The sequence below is a fragment of the Melozone crissalis genome, unplaced genomic scaffold (assembly GCF_028551555.1).
Source record: "Melozone crissalis strain CALT ecotype California unplaced genomic scaffold, PUWL_Pcris_2 ptg000023l_1, whole genome shotgun sequence".
Taxonomy (NCBI): domain Eukaryota; kingdom Metazoa; phylum Chordata; class Aves; order Passeriformes; family Passerellidae; genus Melozone; species Melozone crissalis.
In genome coordinates this window covers 21,000,099-21,024,573 of record NW_026535801.1, presented here as the reverse complement: position 1 = coordinate 21,024,573, position 24,475 = coordinate 21,000,099, and the positions used below count along the sequence as shown (strand labels likewise).

The 24,475-nt window shown below is 37.6% G+C and overlaps 1 protein-coding gene across 4 annotated transcripts in view; it reads left to right on the top strand.

Annotated features, from left to right (window-relative positions):
• RAPGEF4 (Rap guanine nucleotide exchange factor 4) overlaps nt 1-24,475 on the top strand; it is a 140,848-nt gene that overhangs the window by 58,229 nt on the left and 58,144 nt on the right. For all 4 annotated transcript variants that reach the window (XM_054277604.1, XM_054277603.1, XM_054277605.1 and 1 more), the window contains 2 exons: nt 5,970-6,042; nt 7,093-7,157. In XM_054277604.1, the coding sequence (XP_054133579.1) occupies nt 5,970-6,042; nt 7,093-7,157 (138 nt within the window). The remainder of the gene's footprint in view (nt 1-5,969; nt 6,043-7,092; nt 7,158-24,475) is intronic.

Below are 24,475 nucleotides of genomic sequence, written 5' to 3'. Positions count from 1 at the left end.
TAAGTGTATGCAATCTTTCCCACCCCTCCCAGCCAAGTCCTGTCACCACCCAAGTGCATTTCCTGAGTGGATTTCTCTAGGAGACAGAATTGGAGAGCTGTACAATGGCATTTCTATATTTAAATTAGATGGAACAGAATAGGCTGTATAATTTGCTTATTCAGTGCTCATGCTCTAATTTCCTTGGATGAGATTTTTTTGTGATGCAGTCTTATCTTTGGCTTTCTATCTGGTAGCCAAGTCTGCTATTTGGCATGATTTCAGAGAGTTGGGTGCATTTTCCTTCTTGACGAAATATCAAGGGGATGCTGTGATAAAGCAAATACTGCGCACAGAGCTTTTCAAGCATGATAAATTGATTTAGGTGGAAATGTGACAGGAAAATACATGTCTCCAAAATAAAGAGATGGTGTAAAATAAAGTGTAGTTGATTAGAGCTGTGCAGAAACATTGTTAAGATGGTAAACAGGTAAATAAGTGGAAAAGATGCAGATTCATCTGCTGTTACATAAACTGTACCTATTCTGGGATCAGGATTCAGCAGTTTTGGTACAAGCATTTCCTGTAGTTATTTTAGCTGAACATGACCAAGTAGTGCTTCACTTCTGCTATTTCAGACCTTGTCTATCACATTTTAATGACTTGATAGAGTGACGTATACAAAACAATCTGTTTCTGTTCAGTAAGTTGTGGTGAGATCTTCACATGGCTTATTTTCTATTTTTCCATTAAATAAAATACATTTTTCCTGTTGTAGCATTATATTTTCCTAATAAGTCTTAATAATTTCCTTCAGAAATACTTCAGTTCTGTTCTCTTACCAGTGCTGTTGATGACAGCAAATGTTTATATTCTGTTAATGACAAAGGCAGACATTTAGCAATAGACAGGATACTTGGTGTTCTAGAGTAAAACACCAGCTTCAAACAATGATTTTTTATCTAGTATTAAACAGCCCATAGGTTAGGTCCTTTTTGTGATAGCCAGTTAAGTGGCATTGACCTGAAATGTATGGAAATTTTCTGTTTGAGCTTGCTTAGAGGAAATACACTTGGTAATTTGTAAACATACGAAGAAGACAGTATCTGAAGTCAGAATTAGGCTGAGTCTGTTGGGGGACTCAGCGCATACTTTTGGGCAAAAGCAAGGGTGCTGTTTGTTTTCCCCTTTGTAACAAGATTGGGATGAAAAACAACTATCAGTGTGATAATCAGTCTAGGGTGATTTTTTTGGGTGAAAATCTCTAGGAACATTAGGCACTTTTTGTTGGATGACACAAACAGCAGGCAGATGACCTGAGATTTTACTCATCAGTTCAGTGAAGACCAGAGTATGAACTCTAAGGGCAAAAGTCTGGATTTTGCAATCTCCATTTGATTTGATGAGTGAAAAGAAGGCCCAGCAATCTTCATGGTCTCTTTCTGTCAGGTGCTTCTCTCCTCATTGTTCTGGAGAAAAGAGAAGAATCAGTGCACCATGGGAGTGGCATGCCCTTGTGAGTAATGCTCATGAGGGACACGATTCGCTGCCAGCTTAGAGGAAGAATAGAGTTGTACTGAGAGCATCAGTGATCAATTATTTATTGTCAAAAGAAAACAGAGAAGCTGGCTCACATTGTCAAGCTACAGCATATATTCCCCAAGAGAAACCATTGCAGAAGTATTGACAGCTAGTACAGGAGTTTTGCAGACCTCAGGCAATAGTCACAATAAGAGCATCTGATGAAATAATTACACAAGGTTTTGAAAAATGCATGGAAAGGTCACCTTGATGTTTGGCTTAGGACTTCTGTATCTGAAATTAATTATTTTGTGTTACTCCCAAGTTTGCAAGTTAGGCAGGCTTTGCTTTGTCGCCTTCTCTGTTCAAAGTTAGGGGTAGGCGGAAAAGGAGGCAGTAGAAATGGTAAAAAATGACACTGTGATTGAGATTGTGACTAGAGGAGAAAGAAGGAAAAAGAAAGATCATGTGTTGAACCAAGAACCTTTTGAGGGCTACAAAACTGTCCCCAGTACAAGAAACTTAATTCCTAGTATCTGGCCACAGATTCCTTGGATCTGTAGATTGACCATGGTGTGGGGAAGCATCAGAAGCCCGAGTTCCTAGTGCTACAGACCATCACTGCCTGGGTCCTTACTGCACAACCCTTATTGGCCAACTGCACAACTGCTGCCTTGGGGAGTATTTGCTGTAGAACCTGTGTTGAAATCTTTGTACCCAGGGGCTTTTCCCTTCATCTGTCCTGTGTCTTTCCTGTTAGAGTGCCTGGGGTTTTATTACGCAGTGAACGTGGATAACAAAGGCTCATCTATATTCTTTGCATGTACCTGGCTTATTCTGGAATGTTGGTAAACAGGTATTAACTATTCACTGTTAGCAGCAGAAGAGAAGGGACTAACCACAAAGACCAAAGACATATTTTATATATCTTGTGTATGCTAGAAGTGTTTTTCAGGAATTTAGAGATGGCTTGCATCACAATTATAGTAATTGCCTTTCTAAACGTTAGCGTATAAAAATATTCCTAATTATGTTCGCTGGGTTGAAGAAAACCTATTGTAGTCATGAAAGCCTACGAGACAAACTGCAGCTAACTACAAATAAAGCCTTAATTTGAGCATGCAAAGAAACACACTGAGAAACCTGACAGCGAGTGGCCTCAGAAGCCATTCCCTCACAGGACCTTCCCAGCAGGGCAAGAGCGTGATTCTGTTTCTTCCTTTTCTTCTCTCCCCAACTGTTTCTTGTCACCAGTCTTCTTTGCTTTAGGCCATAGCAGTGGCTGAAAAGGTCAAAACTTGTTAATTTTCACCACTGCATGGGCATGAGGCAGTCAGCAACTGGAAAAAAAATACTGTCTTTATTACTCATGCTGTCAGATTAGATGTAGGAATTGTCTGTTATTTCAGCTGTTGCATGATAGAGTTTATAATTTGGTAGAAATCTGAAGACAGAGTGAATAGGTCATTGAATGTAGCTTTAAAAACTGCTGTCATGTTGGATTTACAAAACTTGAAGACTTCTGGTAATAAACAAGCGTATGATGATTTGATAATTTTTCCTGTCTTTCATAAGGAAAGCCTTTCCAGACTTCATACTACCTGTGGAATATATTTTCAAAAGCCTTTTGTAAATATCTTGTCTGTTAATCTTCAGGATGATTTTAAATGCCACCTATGAATATAATTTTATTTACTGAATTTTATTTTCATTTATAGACAATATGGTAACAAGATAGGTCTCATTATCTCAGCTTTCACTGATCTCATGCCTGGAACTTTATTATTCCATCTGATACTGGCAAATCTTTATGCAATTACTTAGGTCTGTCTTTGCATGCTTAGGTTTCCCAGCAAACAGTGTTTCCCTGACTCCTTGAAATAAGTTTCCCTTGACATTTAATTTGGCTGATGTGGTGACACAAGTTTAGGCATAAATTATACCTTTTATGTCAGCCCACACCCACTGAGATATCCTCATGAGAGACCATGTGTAGGCAGTTGTATCAGCTCTCCCTGCAGAGATACCCAGATATAGAAGAAAGTTTCATTTTTGCGGAGGTGCCCTGGAGGAGTATGAACAACTGAGCTTTCTGAGGGCATGCCTTGAATTATTTCTTCTGCTAATGCTGCTTGAGCTCCTTCACAGGCAGCACTGCTCACAGGGTTTGCTGTATCAGACTCATAAGTGGACTGGTGCCAGGGCAGGGTGGGACCCTCATGCAGGAGGTGACAGAGGGGACATCCTTGGGAGCGATACCGAATTCCTGCGTTATGTATCGGGAGTCTGCTCCTCTGAACTTTGGTGTCCTGAGCATGAGTTGTGCCTGAATGGGATTAGATGCCTCCTCTAATGTTATGTATCTAATTCTGCCTTACTCTACCTGTAGGGTTTTTTCCTGAAGATGAGCCCTCATATCTTTTGGAAATTGTATGCTGTGTTCTATGTTGTGTCTCATAAGAAGAATAATCAGGAAAAATATCAGAGAATTAATCAGAAAAAAATGCCATGCAGTGTATGATGGCTGTGGACATGATATAGGAAATAAAAGAAAAAACTACTCTCTTCCCACAGTTCAAGCTCCTTATAGAAGTGGCTTAAATGTGGACTATTTTGAGAAAATACTATTTTGGGAAAAACAGAATGAAGAAATTATTATCAGCTAAATGATGATGAAGAAGAAGAGAAAAACATCTTATACAATTTGTTTTTATCTTGTCCCAAATGAAAATTCCAATTTTACATCTATAAATTACATTTTGAGACCAAATTCAGTGGAAGGTGGAACAAAACATTTATCTACTGTTTGAATAAAATGTTATTTCAAATCCTTGGGAAACACTTTTGGTTATGTTTTGGTTTTTGTTTTCTTGTTTTGGTCTTTGTTTTTGTTTTTTTTTTTCTTTTGGCCAACGAAAATTACTTTTTCCCTTGGTTATGTGTGTGATTTACTAGTTGAACTGAGAAAATAATTATTTCTTATGTTCTTCCTCTCATTGAGTTCAGGCATGGGTCTGGATGCAGAATATGGGAACTGAATGGTTTGAGAAAGAAAATAGGAGAGTTTTATCCTCAAATGAAATAGCATTTGTTTTGTGTGACTGACCAGGGATATAGCATAGATTTGCTTTTATGAGTATTCAGCTGGATTATGGGTGAGATTTAAATAATATGTTACTAAGCTTTAGGATGTAATAGCACGTCTAAAAATAGGATTGGATTATTAAGATTAATGTAATCTTTGTAGCTTTTGTTATTATTTAGAATGCAAGACTTTCAGTCTTTAGTGCTAGAATTAATGATATTTTCATTTTCATTTCCAAGAAAAATAAATGTATGAAGGATAATTCAAACATTGTTAAAATTCAACAGGCAACATTTTAAAAGTGAATACATCCAAACATCTCCATAGAGCAAAGGATAAAACTTTTAAATTATAATTGCACTACAATTGCACTGTCTCAATTGTTGTGTGTGCTTCATTGAAACCTGCATGGATTTGAGCTGGTTGATTGTTCATGTTGAGCTCACTGCACACCCAAAAGACTGTATGAAGAATTTTATTTATGCTGAACATCAGAATCCCTATTGCATGAGCGTATTTTCTGGCAATTCCAAAAGGGAATTTTAATTGTTTATCCTTAATCATGACAGTAGCATAGTGTGATTTGAAACAAAAATGTGTTTCTTAATCACCGAATGATTTGTATTTGATAAAAGGACAATTTTTTTCCTTTGGTGTTATTTTTGTTGCTTCTGTGAATTTCTTAAGCCTTAGACAGAGTTTTGAACCTTACTGATCATGTCATCAGCATTCACTGAAGAAAAATACCAGTTGCTGACATCAGTTACAATTACATAGCTTATGGTGGTATAAGGGATGTTATTTTTACAGTAACAAAGTTTCAGCTGCTAATTTTTTGTGTGAGGATATTCATAATATGAGGTGTGAGGTCTGTGTGTTTCATAGACTTGTAATTTCTGAATGCCAAACTTAGTGTCTTGGGTTTAAATGTTTAGAGTTTTCACTCTACATCCTGTATATTCCAAATCTGACACCAAAACTGTTGTTGTACATGATTTTTATGAATCCTTAGCTCGTCTCATTCCTATAATAAAGAAGCTTTCTAGCTTGGATTCAGATAAGTAGTGTAATTTGAAATGAGCTTTAAAACAATCTATGGGAAATCACACAGCTAAGTAAAACATTGATTTATTAGAAACCTTAAAGTCATGCTTTGGGGAAGATGAAAGAGGGAACTGGTTTAGCATAACTTTGAAATAACAGCAGTATGTACTCCAGTCGAAAGCAGACCTTGTAGTGTTAAGAGTAAAGACATGTTTGATTGTCTCATATCTCATGTGTGTGTGAGAAGCACAAGGCAGGACACACAAGAATAAATAGCACATATTCCTTGAATGGCTTTTTACATCTGTACCTGACTGAGTGTGCCATTGCTGTCTTTCAGAAATATCGACAGTATATGTCTGGACTTCTCACTCCTCCTTATGGTGTTATGGAAACTGGCTCCAACAATGACAGTAAGTATTAGAGATTAGATATGAGGTGGTGGGCAAGCAAATGAGAAAAGGAAATAAAGGGGTAGATGGAGATTCTCCAGGTTTGGGTATTGAACTTTAAAAATTTAATTCCATTTGGTATTACAACTGCATTAATACTGCATGTAGTAGAAGACACTTTGGAACCTGCCCAACTGGCTTCCCAGCTTTGTACAAGTATACACAGAGCTGCACCAAAATCTACACTGTGACCCAGGCCTGTTGATGAAAACATACTGGATGATGTCATGAAGCATTTTACTACTTGTGTTACATGAACCATGGAACATGCCCATGAGTCCTGCAGTAAAATAAATATAACAAACTGTCTCAATTTTTCTTAGTTAGGATGGGCTACACAACTTGCTGGAGAATCCAGGTTGGTGCTTAAGCTTGCAGTAAACATGCTGCTCTCTTATCTTTATTACATAGCTAAATAATTTTGGGTATGCCTCTGCCTCATGAGAACATGTCAAGCTGTGGGAGAGTGCTGTAGACAGGAATCCAAGGGCAGCCTTTGGAATTCATCACTTATGTAAAATTTATTTGCCAGGGATTCTCTGGATGCCAGGCAGGACAATATCTGATGACTAGCAATTGTATCTGCAAATTCCAACTCCTATGTTAGATGTTCAATATGTTTTCTGTGCAGGATAATAGTATAGAATAGCATAGTTATGCTGATTAGTGCAAGCTCAGTGTCACATTTGACTGCCAGGTACTGAGACACAGATAATGTTAAATGAAAAAGCATAAATAACTCCTGTATACATGCTTCAGATACTAAATTTTGGAAAATAACTGTGCTTAACAAGCTGTTTAAAAATTTTGACCCAAGTTAGCTTTTTGTCTTTTTTGTGTTCAGTACAAGAAACTTTTTTCTAAATAGATGTTTTGCTCTTTAAAAATTGCAGATTAACGTGTGTGTTATCAAAGTATTGAACCCTCAAATCGGCTGTTCTACTAATAAATATTTTCACTGTCACTCAAAGAATATACAGTATGTATTTATTTTCTGTATTCTTTTTTTAGGAATGCCAGATAAAGACAGTATGTCAAACAGTGCTCTTTGCCAAGTTTCTAAAAACTGTAATAAGGTAAATCACAATTTTGCGCTTTTTGGGGGGGGGGGGGGGGGAGGAATTTGGTTATGAAAAATGTAAAAGTATTCAGCATTCAATTGAAAATAACTGAGTGCAAATGCAAGCATGTGGTTGATGCATTTGAGTACAGTATACAAATTATAAGAATGCCTTCGATGTTGTATCATTTAACTGAAGAAAGCAGCTGGTTCAGGATTATTACAAAGTGTACTGCTACCCAAGTTTGTGTTACAGTATGGTTTCTTGGCCTTTGTTGGAAGGGTGCTGAGGATAAGGAAGAAAAGCAGTGCTATGACAAGACCAGTGGATAACCAGTGGATCGTAAAATTCATTATTAAATCCTGTTTTAAGGTGTACCCGAGTCTGAACTGATGCATAGGCATTGTTCTGGCCCTTTGCTCAGGGTGAATTTTCTCCTATGTTCAGAGAGCAGCTTTACATCCCAGCTCTCCTTTGTAAAATAGTTCTGTGCCTTCAGCCTCTCCAGATGAGGACCCACATGAAAGAACTCATGAATATTTCTGTGCCAGTTTCAATAGTGGGATAGAGTATATATATAGATTAATAGTGGGAAGAAATAGTGTCAGGCATTGCTGTAAAGATTGATAACTTCTAGAATTTCTGTAGGACAGGAATAGAAAAGTTAGAGTAATAAACAGATGCTAGGTTTCCCTCTTTCTAGACATGGGAGTTTAATTGGATGCATTTGTGTGATGTCTTTAAAAGGTTAAAGGTATTTTTGTTGCACAAAAAGCATCTCTTGACAGCAGCAGATGAAGACAACGAATATTTTATGTGTTTCCTTAATGCAAAAATAGCTACTTCCACCTCTCCCTGTCTGTCTGTCTTGCTTCCTCAAGAGTGCTGACCTTTTTTAATTGTCATATTTAGCTTTTATTTAATGTATACATGTAACAGTATGCAGTTCCTTTTCCTAGAGCCTTATTCACTAGCTGTACTAGTTCTGGACAGAGCCTTATCCTGTAGGAACATAAATATTTCTCCATGCATTGTGTAATTGTTCTTAGATACTTAGCACCTTGGATTCTGTAAGAATTTTATGTAACAGTTATGAATTATGTCTAAGTGCTTCTTTAGGTTATTGGCATTTCAGTAGTACACTTGGAATTAAGTCAGGTCAGGGATCTTGCTGGATTCCCCAAGGAAAGCACCAGGTGGAAAATTCAAACTAAAAGATTTGTCTGTGTTTTCTGAAGCAGATAGAAGTAACAGGTAAAGGTAAAAAGATAAAAACATCTGTCTCCCCTAGAAGGTAATATCCCCCCAGTAATGGGAAGTGATGCTCAGCTGAGGGTGATAAACGCTTTCAGGTACAAAGTATTTTAGAAATTGGGAAAAATTTAATGATTAATACTTTTGCCAATAGCTGGGCTTTTCTAGCACAACAGGGCTTTTCCTGTACAAAATAATTTCTTGGGTAGGAGACAGAGCTTGGCTAGGGCAGGCTCAAACTGCTCAGTGATTTACAAGAACAAAGTCTTTTGCAAACCATATTATCTTCCTTTCCAAGCCATGTATAAAACAGACATCCTTCTCCCTCCCACACTGTACACGTTTCTCTGGAGAGAAGCTGAGTGAGTAAATATGTGACAAATACTTGTCACCTTGTTTCATCCTGGAGGCGCTCAGACAGTCCCATAGCAAATGTGGCAGAAGCAGCTACGCAGCATAGAAACGGTCCATGAATTCTAGGTCTTTGTTTTCTCCATATGACCACAGCTCTCTTTAATTGTGTTCAGTGAAAGGTAAATGCAGCAGAGGTAAATATGTGTGAGTATTTTGTTTACTGCATGCAAACCTCATTCCTGCAGTTCTGAACTGTGCAACTGTTACAGTGCTTACACAAAATGTCTGTCGCCCTTCATGCCCTGCAGTCTGGTGAACCATCAGGGAGTTACTGGAATTCCAGGGCCAAATTCCCAGAGTTGTTGCCAGCTTTTCAAAACAAAAAATCAAGATACCGGAAAACAGTGCTGTATTTCTAGATGTTGCATATTTTGCTTATTTTTAGCATGATGCATGACTCCCAAAATGGCTAGTGCATCAGGGAAGGGCATTCATCCAGGGGAAGAGAAATGCTTTCAGGATATCTTTAGACTGCTTTAGATGGCCAGAATGTACCTGTGAGGCAGGCAGCAAATACAGCTCAGAGAGGCCTGCAGACTACTCTGTACTGTTCAAAAAAGTACTGAACGAGGAACCTTCTGACATCCAGAGAAAGTTCCTCAAAATCTTTCATATGGTAAAAAGACATTGCACTCTTAGGCAGAAAGAGATAACGTCTTCAATACTTCTGATCATGAGTGTGTACAAAGTGTGTATGTGTTGTTTTCATTTTCCAGGGAAGTTTATAACTGTAAATAATTTGCTTCAGATGAATCTTAATGTATTCCACTCTGGAAATATGAAATGCATGTTTTTCTTTTTTAGCCTGTGGTGAGTCTTTTACAAGTACTCTAATAGATGTTTTTCCATAATTGCTAATTATTTGAGTTTCATCTTCATAGCTTAATTTTTTTCTCCTGTCACATCTATTAGTATTTGATGACTAACATAAGATTTTTCTTTTAATACATGCTTTGGAATTTTCTCACCATATGGGGATGTTTGGTTTTTCTAGTTCATTAAAATCTACAAAAAAAAAATTCTATTAGGAGAAAGCAACAAAGAGATTCTTTTTACCAAATGTGAATTCATTTGCATTTGGGGTTACATTATTGCACATCATTTAATGCAATATAGCAGTTAAATTGAGCATAAAATACTGAGAGGGAGTATATTACAGTCCCTAGTTATATTTTGGGGAATGAAACAAAGTCAATTTAATGCTGTCTTACATAAGGGAAAATGACAGAGCATCAGTCTTTTTAACTAGGACAGACTGGGCTCTCTCACTCTAGTTTTTGAAAATTCCCATGGGGTAGAGTTGCATATGTGAGATGAATGCAACCCTAAAGACAAAATTACAAAATCAATAATAATTTCAAATACGTTTTTGGAAAAGATACAGAAGAGTACTTAGGACACAGGGGAGGCCAGGTTCCAGCATGCAGACAGAATAGTTAGTGGTCCTGCTTCCATATATTACCAGCAGAGCTGGCAGCAGGGTTGCATGATGCTTCCCACTACAGGACTCTCTTCTTACAATTTGGCCACTTTTTCACTGTTTATGCTGAATTCACCATGCTGAGAGCATGCTCCTGGCTGACTTTTAAATTGAAATGGGTCAAACCTGTCTGACATTGAGCTGGAAGAAAGTACATAGCACATACTAAATAGCTTTTTCCAGTTATCCACTGGGAATCCTATCCTTTGGACTAGAAGCTTGGCTTTTGGGGCTTCTTCATCCAGTAAGGAGTACCATTTGTGAGCCCCTAGAAAATAACCATATTGTTAAACATTGAAAAATGTCAGTTGAAACTGGCTCACCAGAGGCTTGGTGCAGTGTCACTGCAAACTTGCGCACTCAGGCTGTGAGTGTTTCATGCACAGAATTCCCACACTTGTGTTTGCTGCTGGGTTGCTTGGGCTTTCCTGTCTCAGTGCCTAACCATGTGGGGTTTCTCTCCAGGACTTCTTTTAGTTGCTGGAACCGTATTTGACTGTTACAAAGTCAGACACTGATTGAGAGCCAGAGTTGTCTCCCCTGTTCTTTTAGACCCATTACTGGTACCCAAGTAGGAACAAGAAGTAGCCCATCTGCTCTGGAGATATAAAGCAGTTTGAAAGAAGAAGGTGCTGGAGGAATGAATTGTGGAGATAAAGGAATTAATGTGGATAAGGACAGAGGGCACAGCCCCACTGAGAGCATGAATCTCCACTCTCTTGTGGATTGTGGTGCTGAATGCAATTTTTTGCTATCAGCAAATGTCTTAAACTCCTTTGCAAATTGTGGATGCCTGAAAGCATAGAAATGATATACAGAAAGAAGAGAAGTTTATGATTTGTAAGTTATTTATTCAAGTAGTAGAAGGTAAAAAATTGCTAATGATCCAAGATGAAGTTATATATTCTTTTCCCTAACGGAAACTTCATATTGCAGTTTGCTGAAAGAACCCCTACATCCTTAAGATGCCACACAAAATTCTGCTTGAAAGGAAGGTTGAAAAATTAAGTGCTCAAAAGCAAAGTATTTCAAGAATGGGGGCTGACTGAGTAGTGTTAATGAAGTCCTCGTATCTCTGTTTGTTACAGTAGAGACTTTGATTACCTGCTCCCATACATTTTTGCTGTGACACACTACATTAAAACAACACCTTACCTCAAAAACCATGCTACCTTTCTTTTTGTACAGCTTCACCTCAGTGACTGTTTAAAACATACATGAGTTTGCTCCCTCTTCATTGAGAGCATATATCCTTTCAGGGGGAAATGCTTCTCATCTCCTTTGTACTGAGGAGTCCATGCTGAACACAGAAGACAAAAGCAGATAAAGTGCAAATTCATACAGTAATTGTTGCTACTGGGTGAAGAATATGTATTCTTTTCTGAAATCTTTCATGCTGTATTTCCTTTATGTTCCCTATATTGTCTGCAGGTTTTTATTGTGATATAGAGTTGCAGGAGCTCCCCCTTGTGCACGAAGTGATATTTGAAAAACAAATGGATTGAGTTTGTGAAACTTACAGGTTGAAAAATCCCCTTTATGTTTTTCATGAAATGTCTCCAAATCCTCTAGACTAGAAGCTTATTGGAAGTGATTTATTTTAATGTATTTTGTATGCTATTGCTGCTATAGATTGTGCTGCAATACTTCTGTGAAAGTCACCTTTTCATCTGTCTTCTTTCTTGGCTAATATGATGTGGTAAAATAGAGATTCCTTTCCTTTACTGAATTTTCAATAAGATATAGGTACCATGTTGATTTTCATGTATTTAAATAATGAGGGTGATTGTGAAAACAGTATTTTTTCTTTTTATTAATTCTTAATGCATTTAGTACAATTATATCGTAAAGATCTTAGAGTGGACAGAGAAGGCCATAATCAAGAGTTAATCCTCAAAGTATTGCAATTTCAACATTTTCTAGAAATAAACACAATCATTTTGCTTCTGATTTCCCTATATTTCAGTTTACTTTTCCTGGATGACCATTGTCAAAGGGAAAGCCTATTGAGCTATTCAGTGTATTGTTAAATGCGGATTTTGATAGAGCATTAGCAGAATTCTAAGGGAAATGTTTCACATGCTCATGAAATTGGGAGCCAAAAAATAAAAAAAGAGAGAGAGCAGGAAAGCAGGTATTGTTCTATCAAAGTGCAATTGCAAGATGTTTGTTTGAAAGTTGTATTATCTCCAGCATACACATGAAAACTGTGTTAAAGGGTGACTTACTTTCTGTGTGGAGGGTTTATGTAGCTGCCCAGTGATACATGTGCATTAATTTCTGTTCTCACTTGGGTTCTGCACTGGACAGTTCTCCTATACAATATTTGCATAGGATTAAAAAATAATTCCCTTTTGTTTTCTGTTGTTGAAGTGATTTCATGAAAGCACTACATGCAAATATTTCTAAATAATGTCTTTGTGCAGTCCTAACTGTACCCATTAATTTTAAGGGTTACTCTGATATTTTGGCACCAGTTTCACATATATAAAAGTAATTTGCCTAGAAGTCTGTTCAAGTTCTTCATTTTTCTCTAGGGGAAAGTGTTTAGGGTTCAATTATTATCACAGCCTCTAACAATTTGGCTAGTGCAGAGGCTCTGCATATAGGCCCTGGCAATGAGTCACACAATGACAGCTTATGGCAGGGGAAATACAAAGACAGGAGTTTGAGATGAGTAGGAGTCTGTGAAAAATACATTTTTTGTATGTTAGTAAGGAACTTCATAATGAAAAATGTGAAGGTCTTTATATGTCAGCAGAGCTCTTTAATGTAAACAAAATTGTCAGTAAGTCTGATGACTTTCCTAAGTAGATTTAACATATATTGTTGCAGAGCTGCCAGGGAAAGTTGGATATCTCCAGTTTCAGCCAAGTAGTTGATATAGCGCTGTAGACTTCCCTTCTGAGTGTCTTTGTGAATAGCAATACCTCAAAGGAAAGCTTGCAACACCCCATGTTCTTTTACACTAATCAGCTCCCTGATAACCTATGAAATATCTGTGATTCATGGTTTTGTTGTGTACCCCAAATTCTGGAGGTCCTAATGACAATTTGTACTGGAAATGGTTTCTTCTGCTGTGCCTAATCATATGACTGAGCAGACCAATACAGAACTAGCCAGAGTAACCCCAGTATGAAACCTGGGGATGTGGGGAGTGGTTCTCATTGATCTAGTACTATACAGGAATGAGTAGCATGGCACTGTGGAGAAAGAAAATCCTCAGTTCAGGTTGCTGTGTATTTGCCTGTGTACATGGCAAGATCACTTAATTCTCTTCAGTCCATACTTAATTGATTTCAAGGATTCCTGAAGCCCTTTCATGAATTTGGATGAAAAATTTTTGGTTGTTCTGTCTGTTTCTTTCATTGAGGAGTTTTCATTGTGGTGGTTCTAACAGTAAATAGCATTGCCTATGATGATAGTGGGAGTGGTAAGAGATGGAGGCAAGACTTCTCTTGGTGGATGAATTAAACTTTTTGGAAACAAGGGCAGAATTTTTCAAGCTATAGGACCTAAAGGAATATTCCACTTTAAATTTCATCCTTTTTTTCTAAGAGTAGTAATGTCAGAGTACTAAATATATGTAGGTATGTTTCAGTCTTAAAATGTAAACAATTGCTACATTTATCTCTTGGAAGAAGGTGAATAATGGGAAAAATAGTGACTAGTGTCCAATAACATAGTACAGTTGAATTGTCAGCTCCTAAAGAGGAAGCCTCCCTTTTTCTGTCACTGCTGTAAAACATTGCAGAAGCAGCTACTGCCCTTGACTCAGGAATGGAACACTGAGCTTGGAAAAGCTTTGAGAGCTGCAATGGCTTTCTGAGTCAGTGAAACTACCTGCAAGATCCAAGTCAGAGTAGTGTGGGTTTTATCATAAGGGAGGAGTGAAAAGCTGAAAAATGAGCAGTATGGGAAAGAGAGAGACTTCCTCTGTTACCAGCAGAATAATCCAAATACTCAAGTCAATGCTTGAGCTAACCTGTATGAGTTTTTAGATTCATGACTTTTGCATCTGAATATTAATATATATTAATCTCCACAGTATTCTTTGAATGAAGAGCCCCCTTAAAGTGTAATCATTGTTATTTTTATGCTCTCCACTTGTGTTGCCGTTCATTTTTATTTTTATTTTTATTCAGACTCTATTGCAGTTTTTGTGCATTCCAAAGCCATGAAAATTGTTGTTTGTTTTGGGTGCTTTGAGGCAAAGCAGGGATGGAGTCCTCTGCTACAAAGAGCTTTCAGTCAGAGAAAAAATAGAGTGACTGTCAGACAGCAATATGCTGGATTACTTTGCACATCATAAGGCATGAGATTCATGGTTGTTTGTATGTTTCTAATAAATTTTCTTATAGGAGCTTATTGTGATCAGTCCTTGGCGTGATAATCCTAAAATACACTGGGAGTGGAAGGAGGGAGTTCAGAAATCAATAGAAATATGCAAAACTAAGTGCTATGTATTTCTTTGTTAAAATTGTATTTTGTTGAGGATCTAACTCATGCTGCTGACCTCTTTCAGTGTATTAGTGTAATCAAGTACTGACCCATCTGACTAACCTTACAAAAGGGTTGTGGAGGTACTTGGGGTAGCACAGGGAAGGCTGTTTGGCTAGAGAGACATTTTTCCTTTCAGACTTCTCTTGCCTAGCTGAATGAGTGTTGCTGTTGTGGTTTATATAAATAACCTAAATAATGGAAAAAATAACAGAAATTCCTAGAAAATACTAAAATTGTAAAGTACTCATTACTGTGAATTAGGTGTGGGACCATCTTTCCACGGGAGCATCGCTCTCAGTTCCACTTATATGAGAACACAGCCTGCTACCTTCTCTGCCAGTGCTGCCAAGGGCAGTCTGTGAATATGTATTGTGGAGTCACATTTGATGACTCTTGCTTCTTGACTGTGTTTTCTTTGAGATTCTGTCCCAGCCCCTTAAAAACATGCACATGTACTCCATTTATCTCTTGCAGTTGAAAGGCAGGAAGAGTGGGTAATTATACTGAGAAAAAAGATAGTCCCTTTCAAGGTTCATGTCTTCAGACAAGTCAAGCGTATACAAGTAACACATTTGGCACTTATATTTGAAACAGCAAAAGGAATTTTTTTTGAATCTTGTAATTATTTTCTCAAGTTTGGCAGAAAAATTGGATCAGTGATCTTAAAATCAGATTCTTTCTAGTCACTCATATTGTCTCTCACAGAGCATTTTGACTGCCTGTCCTGCAATGCATGCTGGAAATTGGTATTCCACAAAGTCAATTATAGTTCTGAGCCAGTAAGAAGTAATCAATGTGTCTGATCTGATCATTTAGCAGCATCGTTTTTTCTTGTGTATGGATGACAAAAATTTGAGAGGTTAATAAATAGTGGGAAAAAGCTGTTCAATGATTTTGTTCTTTTTCTTATGTTAGCTAGTCAAGAGCAGAAGCCTGTTGTGCTGGCTGCACACAAATAGCACCACAAGTGTCCAGTTTGTGGGGCTCATTGAGAGCCATTCCAAGTCAGAATTGCAGAGGCAAAAATGTCACATCTCTACAGCAGAGGTGAAAATGTAATTGGGACTCTTAGCACCCGTGAGGTTAAGGATAAGTGCTGTTGAGGTATTTATGATTTATGACTTTCATTATTTATTCTCTTTGTGAATTTCCTCCTGAAAGAAGGCTTGGCACAAGACTGTGAACGTGTTTGATCTTTGTGTACTTTATCATCAGTGATGCAGCTATCTTAAAATTAAAGATAGCAGTTAGTGAGGAAATACAAATACATGTAGCTGAGTTGAATAGTAAAGAAATCAAAAGAATATTTAATTTAGGCTCCAAAATAAAATTTAAAAAGACCTCTGCTTTTTTCCAATACAGATTGATACACTGCTTTTGATTAGAATTTCTCAGACACACTTGTTTTCATCTTAGTAAACAAAATTATTTATAACCTATTTGTTTAATAACCTTAAATATGAACTGGATGGAGAAAAAGTCAGTACCTTAGCAGGAGAATTGTGATTATGTCTTCACAAACCTCCAGTACTGCTCTGTCCATTCTCACTCTTTATAGTAACTTTCTCTAGAGCAGCATTTTCTCACCGAATCTTCATTTTCATGATTTGTTTAATGTGGTGCAATAGTTGTTATCCTTTACACAACCCACTAAGAGTCACTTAAGAGTCAATTAAACCAAATAAGATTTTGAGATTATGTTTAGAAAGGGGATGAGTTGTTGACAGATGGCAGGAACAGAATTTCAGCTAAATTCTGATAGACAAAACAATACTTTTAGCAATAACATGAAAATCAGTGCCAACATTGAAGAGAAATGGGGAAAAGGAGATAAATTACAAAATACATACAATAGGCGCTTTTCTTTTCACAAGGATGGGGCTGGTTCTGTGATACCTCTAAAAGCCAGACATCAGAGAATTTACACAGCTTGGGCTACATACTGAGAGAGGTAAAAAGAGGTCATCTCTTTCAGAAACATGCTGTGGTGAATTGGGATGTAAAGAGATGTGGTTAGCTGGGGAAAATGTCAGGTAGAGTAATTTCGCCTCTCCTTACCCATCTTGGGTTAATTACTGCAGTGTCCTGTGTGCATTTGTGGAGCCAGTTTTTTTCTCAAGTTGCAATAAAGATTCATTTAGCAACAGAAGCGTCTCAGAGTATGTTTAGAAATGTCAGTTCCTCACTAGTTAATCAGGGAAGATGAGATAAATTCAGAATTAAGAAAAAATGTGAACAGGCCTGGTTTATATAGTAGCAAGTTAGGCAGCAGCAAACTGTAGAAAATTAGAAAGAGAGAAGACAAATTTGCAAATATGAAATATTTACTATTTTCCATTTAAAATAATATTTTGTTGTAATTGACAGGAATTAAAAGTATTACTCATCTGCTGTTTAATCAGAGAATATCTACTGTTCACACAGATGCGCATTAAGTCAATATTGGTATTTTATTTACTGATTATTCCCAATGCACTATGGAATTAATGTGAAAAAAAGCATACTGATCTGTCTTGTTCAGATCAATAATTTGATTCCAAATGCCTTTGTATGTTTTTAATCAATGCAATTACTGACACTCTAAAGAGCACTGAACAAACTGATTAACTAATACAGCAGTTACGGTTTCTTTTCATGCTAGTTAAATGTGTGAGACCCCAATTGGATTTTACCATAAAATGAAAAAAAAAGCTCTTCTCCTACACAGCCTGAGAAACTTGGATTAGATAGGGTAGGTAGCATGTTTAGCACATCAACACCCACCACTTTGACAAGCTTTTTGTAGACATCAAGGGAAATAGAAGTTTTAAGGAAGATAAGAAGGTTGTTTTGTGGGTATTTGTCAAGAGCAGAATACATATCTTTTCCACTGACACACAAATATGTAAATTAAACCAGTGCTTGATGGGTTTTTTTAATGTTTATGACAGAAGACTTAAAACCATTGAAGTAGAGAAGTACCTGGCTGAAAGAAGAATGTTTGTGCTTTTTGTAAAATGTGTTCTGATCAAGCAATCATTTTGGAATTTCTTTCCTCTGTTGATTTTCATATTCGGCAGAAACAATCCTTTACCTTTTTAGGAAATGTATTCCATGTAGATGGAAAACATCAATATAGATCAATAAAAATCTCCAGAGAAGCAGAACATCAGAAGGTGTTGTAGTGGATGTTGTTAGATTATTCCTTCTCAGTTTTATTTTTAAGAAAAAATGATTTCTGAAGAAGATGACAGGAAGAAGAAAGAGGAGTAGATAGGGAAGCTGGACTCTGAGGCTCATGTGCTGCACTCATTCAATGTTTCTTCATTTCATGTACTTTGACACAATGCACTGTCCTGAACTTGGAAATAAGGAACATGAAGTCACCAGAAGAAGCACAAAACAGGTTTAAATTAACTTCTCTTGCCCACTTGCCAGAGGCTTTACCTTGTTGCTGACCTCCCCAGGGATTTCAGGAGGTAGCCCTTCAATGTCTCACTTTGATGACTCTTCTTTTCTGTGTTCAAAATGATTCCAGTTGCAGCGTTCAGCAGTGTTTTCAGTTGCTTATTCTCATCATTTGCTGAAGTTGTGAGTAGACAGTGTTGTCCCCATTTTACCATGGAGAGGTTGAGACACTCAGAGGTGCAATGACTAATGGGGATCACACAATACATAAACTGCTGTCACCCAGGAGGCAGTAGTCCTCTTGCCTCATTGGGTAGTGTTTTGACTACACTGAAGTCAAGAATTTTGCCACTAATTTTAACAGGTTCACAGTTTCACTCATAATTCAAACCTCCAGGTTTTGGTGCCCTTATGTTTGACGTGAAATCATGTAACCTAAAATTTCACTACCTCATCCTCAGAAGGCACTTCTGGCATCTGGATGTAATTGAAACCTAGGAGAGCCCATCCAGTCTTGTTTTCTAGACAGAGTACCTTCTGGGAGTCTTGAAGGTATGCTTGCCAAAGTTAAAAAGGTATCTAGAAATGTCTTCATCATCCCTTCGCTTTGTCTTTTGAATAGATGCTGTGTGCCTAGAGCATGAATGAGAGACAGGCCTTAAAAACTGGAAACCTTGCTGCCTGGTATTTATTGTACTTTTAAAGTCTTTGTCATTATAGCTTGTTTCTAAAGAAGTAAGCAGTTTCAGGTAAGCATACTTTTAAAACCATGGACACAAAGAAACCAGTAGTTTGCATGAGAGACAAAAAAATGTTTTATTCTTTTGTAGGTTAAAGAAATGCAGGAGCAGAGAGAAACCCTGAGAACACTGGCTTGAAACTCGTTATGATAACTGTAGTCACACCTCTCTCAGAATATTGGGAATGCTCACAGCAGAGTTAGCATTTTCTGACATTTTATTCAATGCAGGCAGTGTAGTTATAGCAGCTGTTTCATTGTAGCAGGGAAGTAGAAAAATGACGGGAAAATAAGACATCATTAGCCATGTTCTGGGGGGCTTTGTGCACTGGTCATAGTCTGTTTCAATATTCTTTTTCCCTTTGACATTCACAGTGAAGTGTCATTTTTGGTAATGGCTGAATCATTTTGTGTTAAAAGGAAGGACATTTATAGTTTGTCGAGGAAACATTGTAGAAGTGTTAATAATGTGAATTCAATTTAACTTCCTAAAATAAATTTGCTACACTGAATATTGAGAATTTAAAGAACACATTTTCCTGTTTATGCTATTAAAAAAATGTAGATTACTACAGAAAAGCAATTTTAGAATGTATTTTAAAATACAGCATAGTCTTCACATTGTATTACATTTAAAGAACATAGATTTTAAACCAGTCATCATTACTCTGAATATTTTGATAGTAGCTCATTTGCTGACAGTATTCAAAGCATTTTACAAAGATAGAAATTATTAGTATTCCTCTCTCCAGAAAGAGGAAAATGAAACACACTGTGATTAGGTGATTTGTGTAAGGTCATGCAGTCAAAAAAACCAGAATAAAACTGGGCTGTTTTTAACCACTGGCCCTGACAATTTCTACTAGGCTATTTTGTTTGGTTTAGATACTTTGTAGTTAGATTATCAGTTTTTAGATTACAGGTGCTATAGCTTTATGAAATTCAGAAGATTTTTTAAATTTGATAATTTTCTTCCCTAATTTTGCAAACATCCTGTGACTATGTGTTCATTCATTAGTACCTTGCCATTCTCCCCATTTTGCTGTTTACAGATGTTTGTTAAGAAATTAGAATAGTTGTCTTCTGTGAGCATGGGTGGCTTGAAGATCCTTTGGTAGTACAATTTGAGACTGTCTAGACTGGTCCTTTTAAAACAAGTGATCTTTTTGGGTAATTTGTCCTTTGTTAGTTGCCAAGTATTTGTTAATTGTGAAGTTCCCTACAGACCTGGGATGAGGTCAGTCATTGTCAGTTTTGGACTTTTCCAATTAGGAGATGTGAGCAGCTACTTTGCTTTTTTGACTGCTAGTGCTATCTTGTGAAGCACAGGCTGGTTCTCCCAGCTGTTGCATATGTTTGTGGGGTGAGTGAAGAGGAGAATGAATTGTTTACAATTGTTTACATGATAGGAGTGATGACTGCATTTCTATTTCCACTTTTTCTGTTTTCTGAGAAGGTGTGGTGAATCTCCCTGTATGGGCCATTCATCTAAGAGTTGGACTTGATGATACTTGTGGGTCCCTTACAACTCAGAATATTCAGTGATTGGCTCTGTGATTAAATATGACAGTCTGGGTGGGACCCAGGGCTCAGTGCTGGTTCCATGTCCCAGCCATCAGAAGTCCCCACGGCAGGGAGTGTGTGCCAGGGTTTCTTATGGACCATGCGCCTTCGGGAGTTAGAGGTCATCACATAGATTGTTTTCTGATAACAAGCATTGGTCAGTACATCAGCATATTCTACACAGGGCTACTCCAGAGATCCAGTATGGGTTAGTATAGACACAGAACACAGAATATTCTGTGTTGGAAGGGACCCACCAGGATAATTAAGTCCAACTCCTAAGTGAATGGCCCATATGGAGATGGGCTTGCAACCTTGATGTTATTAGCACCATGCTCTGACCAACCAGGCTATTCTCAGGGGAACTCCTGCAATATTGATTACATTTTCCTTCAAATTTTGACAAAAATGTCTTCCAAAGGACCTTTTTATGATGAGATCTTTGGTCAGCTGTTTCTCTCATGTTCAGCAATTTGCATTCAATAAGGGTATTGTTTTCCCTGTAGTGTCCTAGCCGAGGTTGGTGCAGTCTGCATAGACACTCTTCACTGCAGCTGGAAATAGGACCAATGGAGTTAACTTCAAGATACTCCATCCAAGATTGCTTTCCAGCTGAAAATACACTCCAAAAGCTGTGATACTGTATGCTGAACTTTATCCCTGTTATATGGTTATTCTGTAGTGCTGGAAATAATGGCCTGTATTGGAAAAAGTCATCTCTACACCATCTTTGGAACTCTTATCTCTGCCTTTATTCTGAAGCAGCACAAATAGATGACATTACCAAAAGCTTGAGAAAGAATGGTGAGGTGGGTGGTGTTGCGTGGGGGGACAGTGGGGACTCTGCCTAGTTGTCAGCTGTATCCTGCTGGCTGGCCATGATTTTGCCAATATTGTGGGAATGGGGTTTTTTTGTATATTTTATTTCTTCCTATGTGTATCAGGTAGGGCACTAGAAGTCTTTTGGGAGATGTATACAAAGATATTCAAAAATGTCAGTTGTCAGAAGGCATCAGGAGTCATTTGGAACCAGTAAGAGCTAAAGATGCTCTGCTCCCTGAGAAACACTTAGGAGAATCAGATGCTGTGGGCTTGGCTCAAAATTCATTGAATCAATTAGGGACTTCCTTGTGATTTCAGTAGGATTTGGATTAGACCATAAATCACCAATAGTGGTAAATACTGAGGATGTAAACCAAACAGACCTCTCTTAGTGAGGTGGCTGTTGCTGCTGACACCTTTCAATGTGTGTGTGGCTTTTGTCCTTTGTTTGTTCTGGATCCCCTTGGCAGCCAGCAGGAAAACAGATGTCACTTGCAATTCTTTTCAGTTCCCCAGCTGAAAATAAAGGGATCAACAGTAGTGCACAGGTTTATCTGATCACCCTGGTAACATGCTGTGGTTAACTCCAATCAATACTGAAACTTGTTCTCTGTTCAGAGATGAGCTACACTGAGGTCATGTGAAAAAAACCCGATTCATTGGCTTTTACTTTTTTCACCTTAGTTCTTTGCAATACACATATCCTATGTTTGCATTTGAGAATAGTAAATTAAGTTCCCTTCATCACTTGATTTTACTGATCCAAATTGCTGTAGATCTAAAGTGTTCATTCATATGTAAAGGCTCAGAGACATCCCTTTACAGCTATTTAACAAGGGGAATAGAAATATCTATTTTTGTAAGAGATGTTCTTGGATTTTATTAAGCAGAATCAAATAAGTTGACAAATACAAATCTCATAGTAGGTCACTATTATTGTTGTTCGTTTTATTATTTGTCTGCATATTGCTCAGTGATGTAAGAAACACTAAAATAAAGACAGGCCTTGCCCTGTAGTTTGAAATCTAAGGCCTATTTCTCCACAGATTAAATGTGTGCATAAAATTATACACATGAATAGTCCTATTTAAATCTGTGATATTGCTCTCATGCATAAATATTTGAATCTTGAAAGGAATGGAGGCTAAAATTATTGCTTTCTCTGCTTTACCCCAATTTAAATAGGGAGTTTTGTGATTGGCTTTGTGAAGGGTTTGTTTGAATGGCTCAAATGTGAATCCATAAATGTACAGATAAGAAGTTTTTCAATGTTAATGCTAAAAGCCTTTTTACCACAGTTTCTCATAATAATTTTCTGCTTTCCCCTACCAACACCAGCAGCTTTCCCTTCTCCACCCTCTAGACCCATGTGACCTCCTGCCCTACAGGGAAGATCAGCAGGTCATAGCAAACTGTGTGTGGTGTTGCTGTGTTGCTTTATCTCACACTGAAGGAAAACTAAGAGCAGTTACACTGGTCACTCCTGTGGCCAGGAGGTGAATAATAGTTTGTAAACTATTGTAATTGGATTGCTTATCTGAGCTCTTTGCCTGATAAATTTTCCCTTATTCAGAAGTCCTGAAAAATGGGATCATCAAGGACCTCTGTTCCACATGTATGTACTTTAGTCTCATTAATTCTTCAAAGATACCAGGATGTGTTAAGAAGTCAATTAAACACTCTCCTCACACTCTGCTGTTTTAAAGGGAGAGTTCTTTTTTTTTATTTTTTTAAGTGCTTTCCAAGCAATCCTTAATGAAACATCCAGGATTGTAAAGATTCACAAAACAATCTTGGTCTTTAGCCAATCTGTGTCTGTCCCTTACAGAATGCATTTTTTTCTGATGGGAAGTTGTTGCTGGAACCCCGTTATCTCCTAATAACTAACTGATGTTACATTGCTCTGCCTTTGAAATATGTCTTGCCTTTCTGTAGCAAACTCCATTTTATTGCATTTCAACTAATCACTAGTGCAGCCAGAGCTCACTGCAGCAGTTTTGAAAGGCTCTAGCTTTGGGGGCTCTTTGCTGGGCATGTCTTTTGGATGTCATTGTCCCTCGGGAGCAATGATTGTCCAGGCTCACTGCCCCGGGAGCTCTATCACTGACCACCTCTGTCCTCACAAATTGCACAGTACCATGTAGTGAGGCTAAAAACTACTTCAGGAAAGCATTGAGTCCATCCCCAAGCCACATGCACACTATAGCAGTGTCACTCCTAACAGATTCCTTGTGTATCCTCCCAAAGATGGAGGAACCAGACCTCTCTGGCAACTCACTGTCCACACTGCGAGGAAAGCTTCAGCGGTGCCTAAACTGAATCTTTCTTAGAGCAATTTAAATTATTCCCTGATCTCTGCATGATGGACTAGGCCACTTCTTTCTCCTTTTCAAAGGCCTTTTAAATCAGAAGACTTTTTTAATCACACCTCTGCTAAGATTTGCCTTTTCCTTAGCTTAACAGCTTTGATTATTTATGTTGTGCTTTCTGATTGTTCTTGTTGCTTTCCTCTAAATTCTTTCCAGCTGGTTTAGATGCTTTTGGAATAAAATGGGCAAATGAGACACAGTGCTTTTCTTACCTAGGCTGACTAAAGCAGAACACCATCATGTATCTAATATATTACTACATTGCACCACAGTATTTGCTGCTTTTACACAAGTATGGCATTGGTTAATCAGTTGTGTTTAATATTTAAATATTTAAAACATTATAAACCTTTTTTCCTTTTCTGTGGTACTGCACTAAGACACTTGTTCCATACCCTGTCTTTATTTAGCGGATTCCACCTGCTTCAGAAATGTAGTCATCACTCTGTACATAAAAGCATCATTTTTAGACCAATTCTACAACTGTTTCATATTGTAAACCTATTCTGCAATGTACGTGCAATGCCTCCCATCCTGAAGTTTCCTGCAGAATCAACAAAGGTGTATTCTGCTTCATCCCATGTCAATATTTAATGTTATCAGATGTGATATATTCTTGAATGCTGCTTTGAACAGACCTTTGGTATGACTGCCAGTTTGACTTTGCTTCACTGGTAATTGATTTCAAAATGCACTTTTCCAACTGACTTTGCACCTATTTTTTAAGAATTTAATCTGACTGTTGCAGAACAGAATATCTGATGAGAAAGTCGTAATCCTTACTAAAGGGTTGAAAATCTAC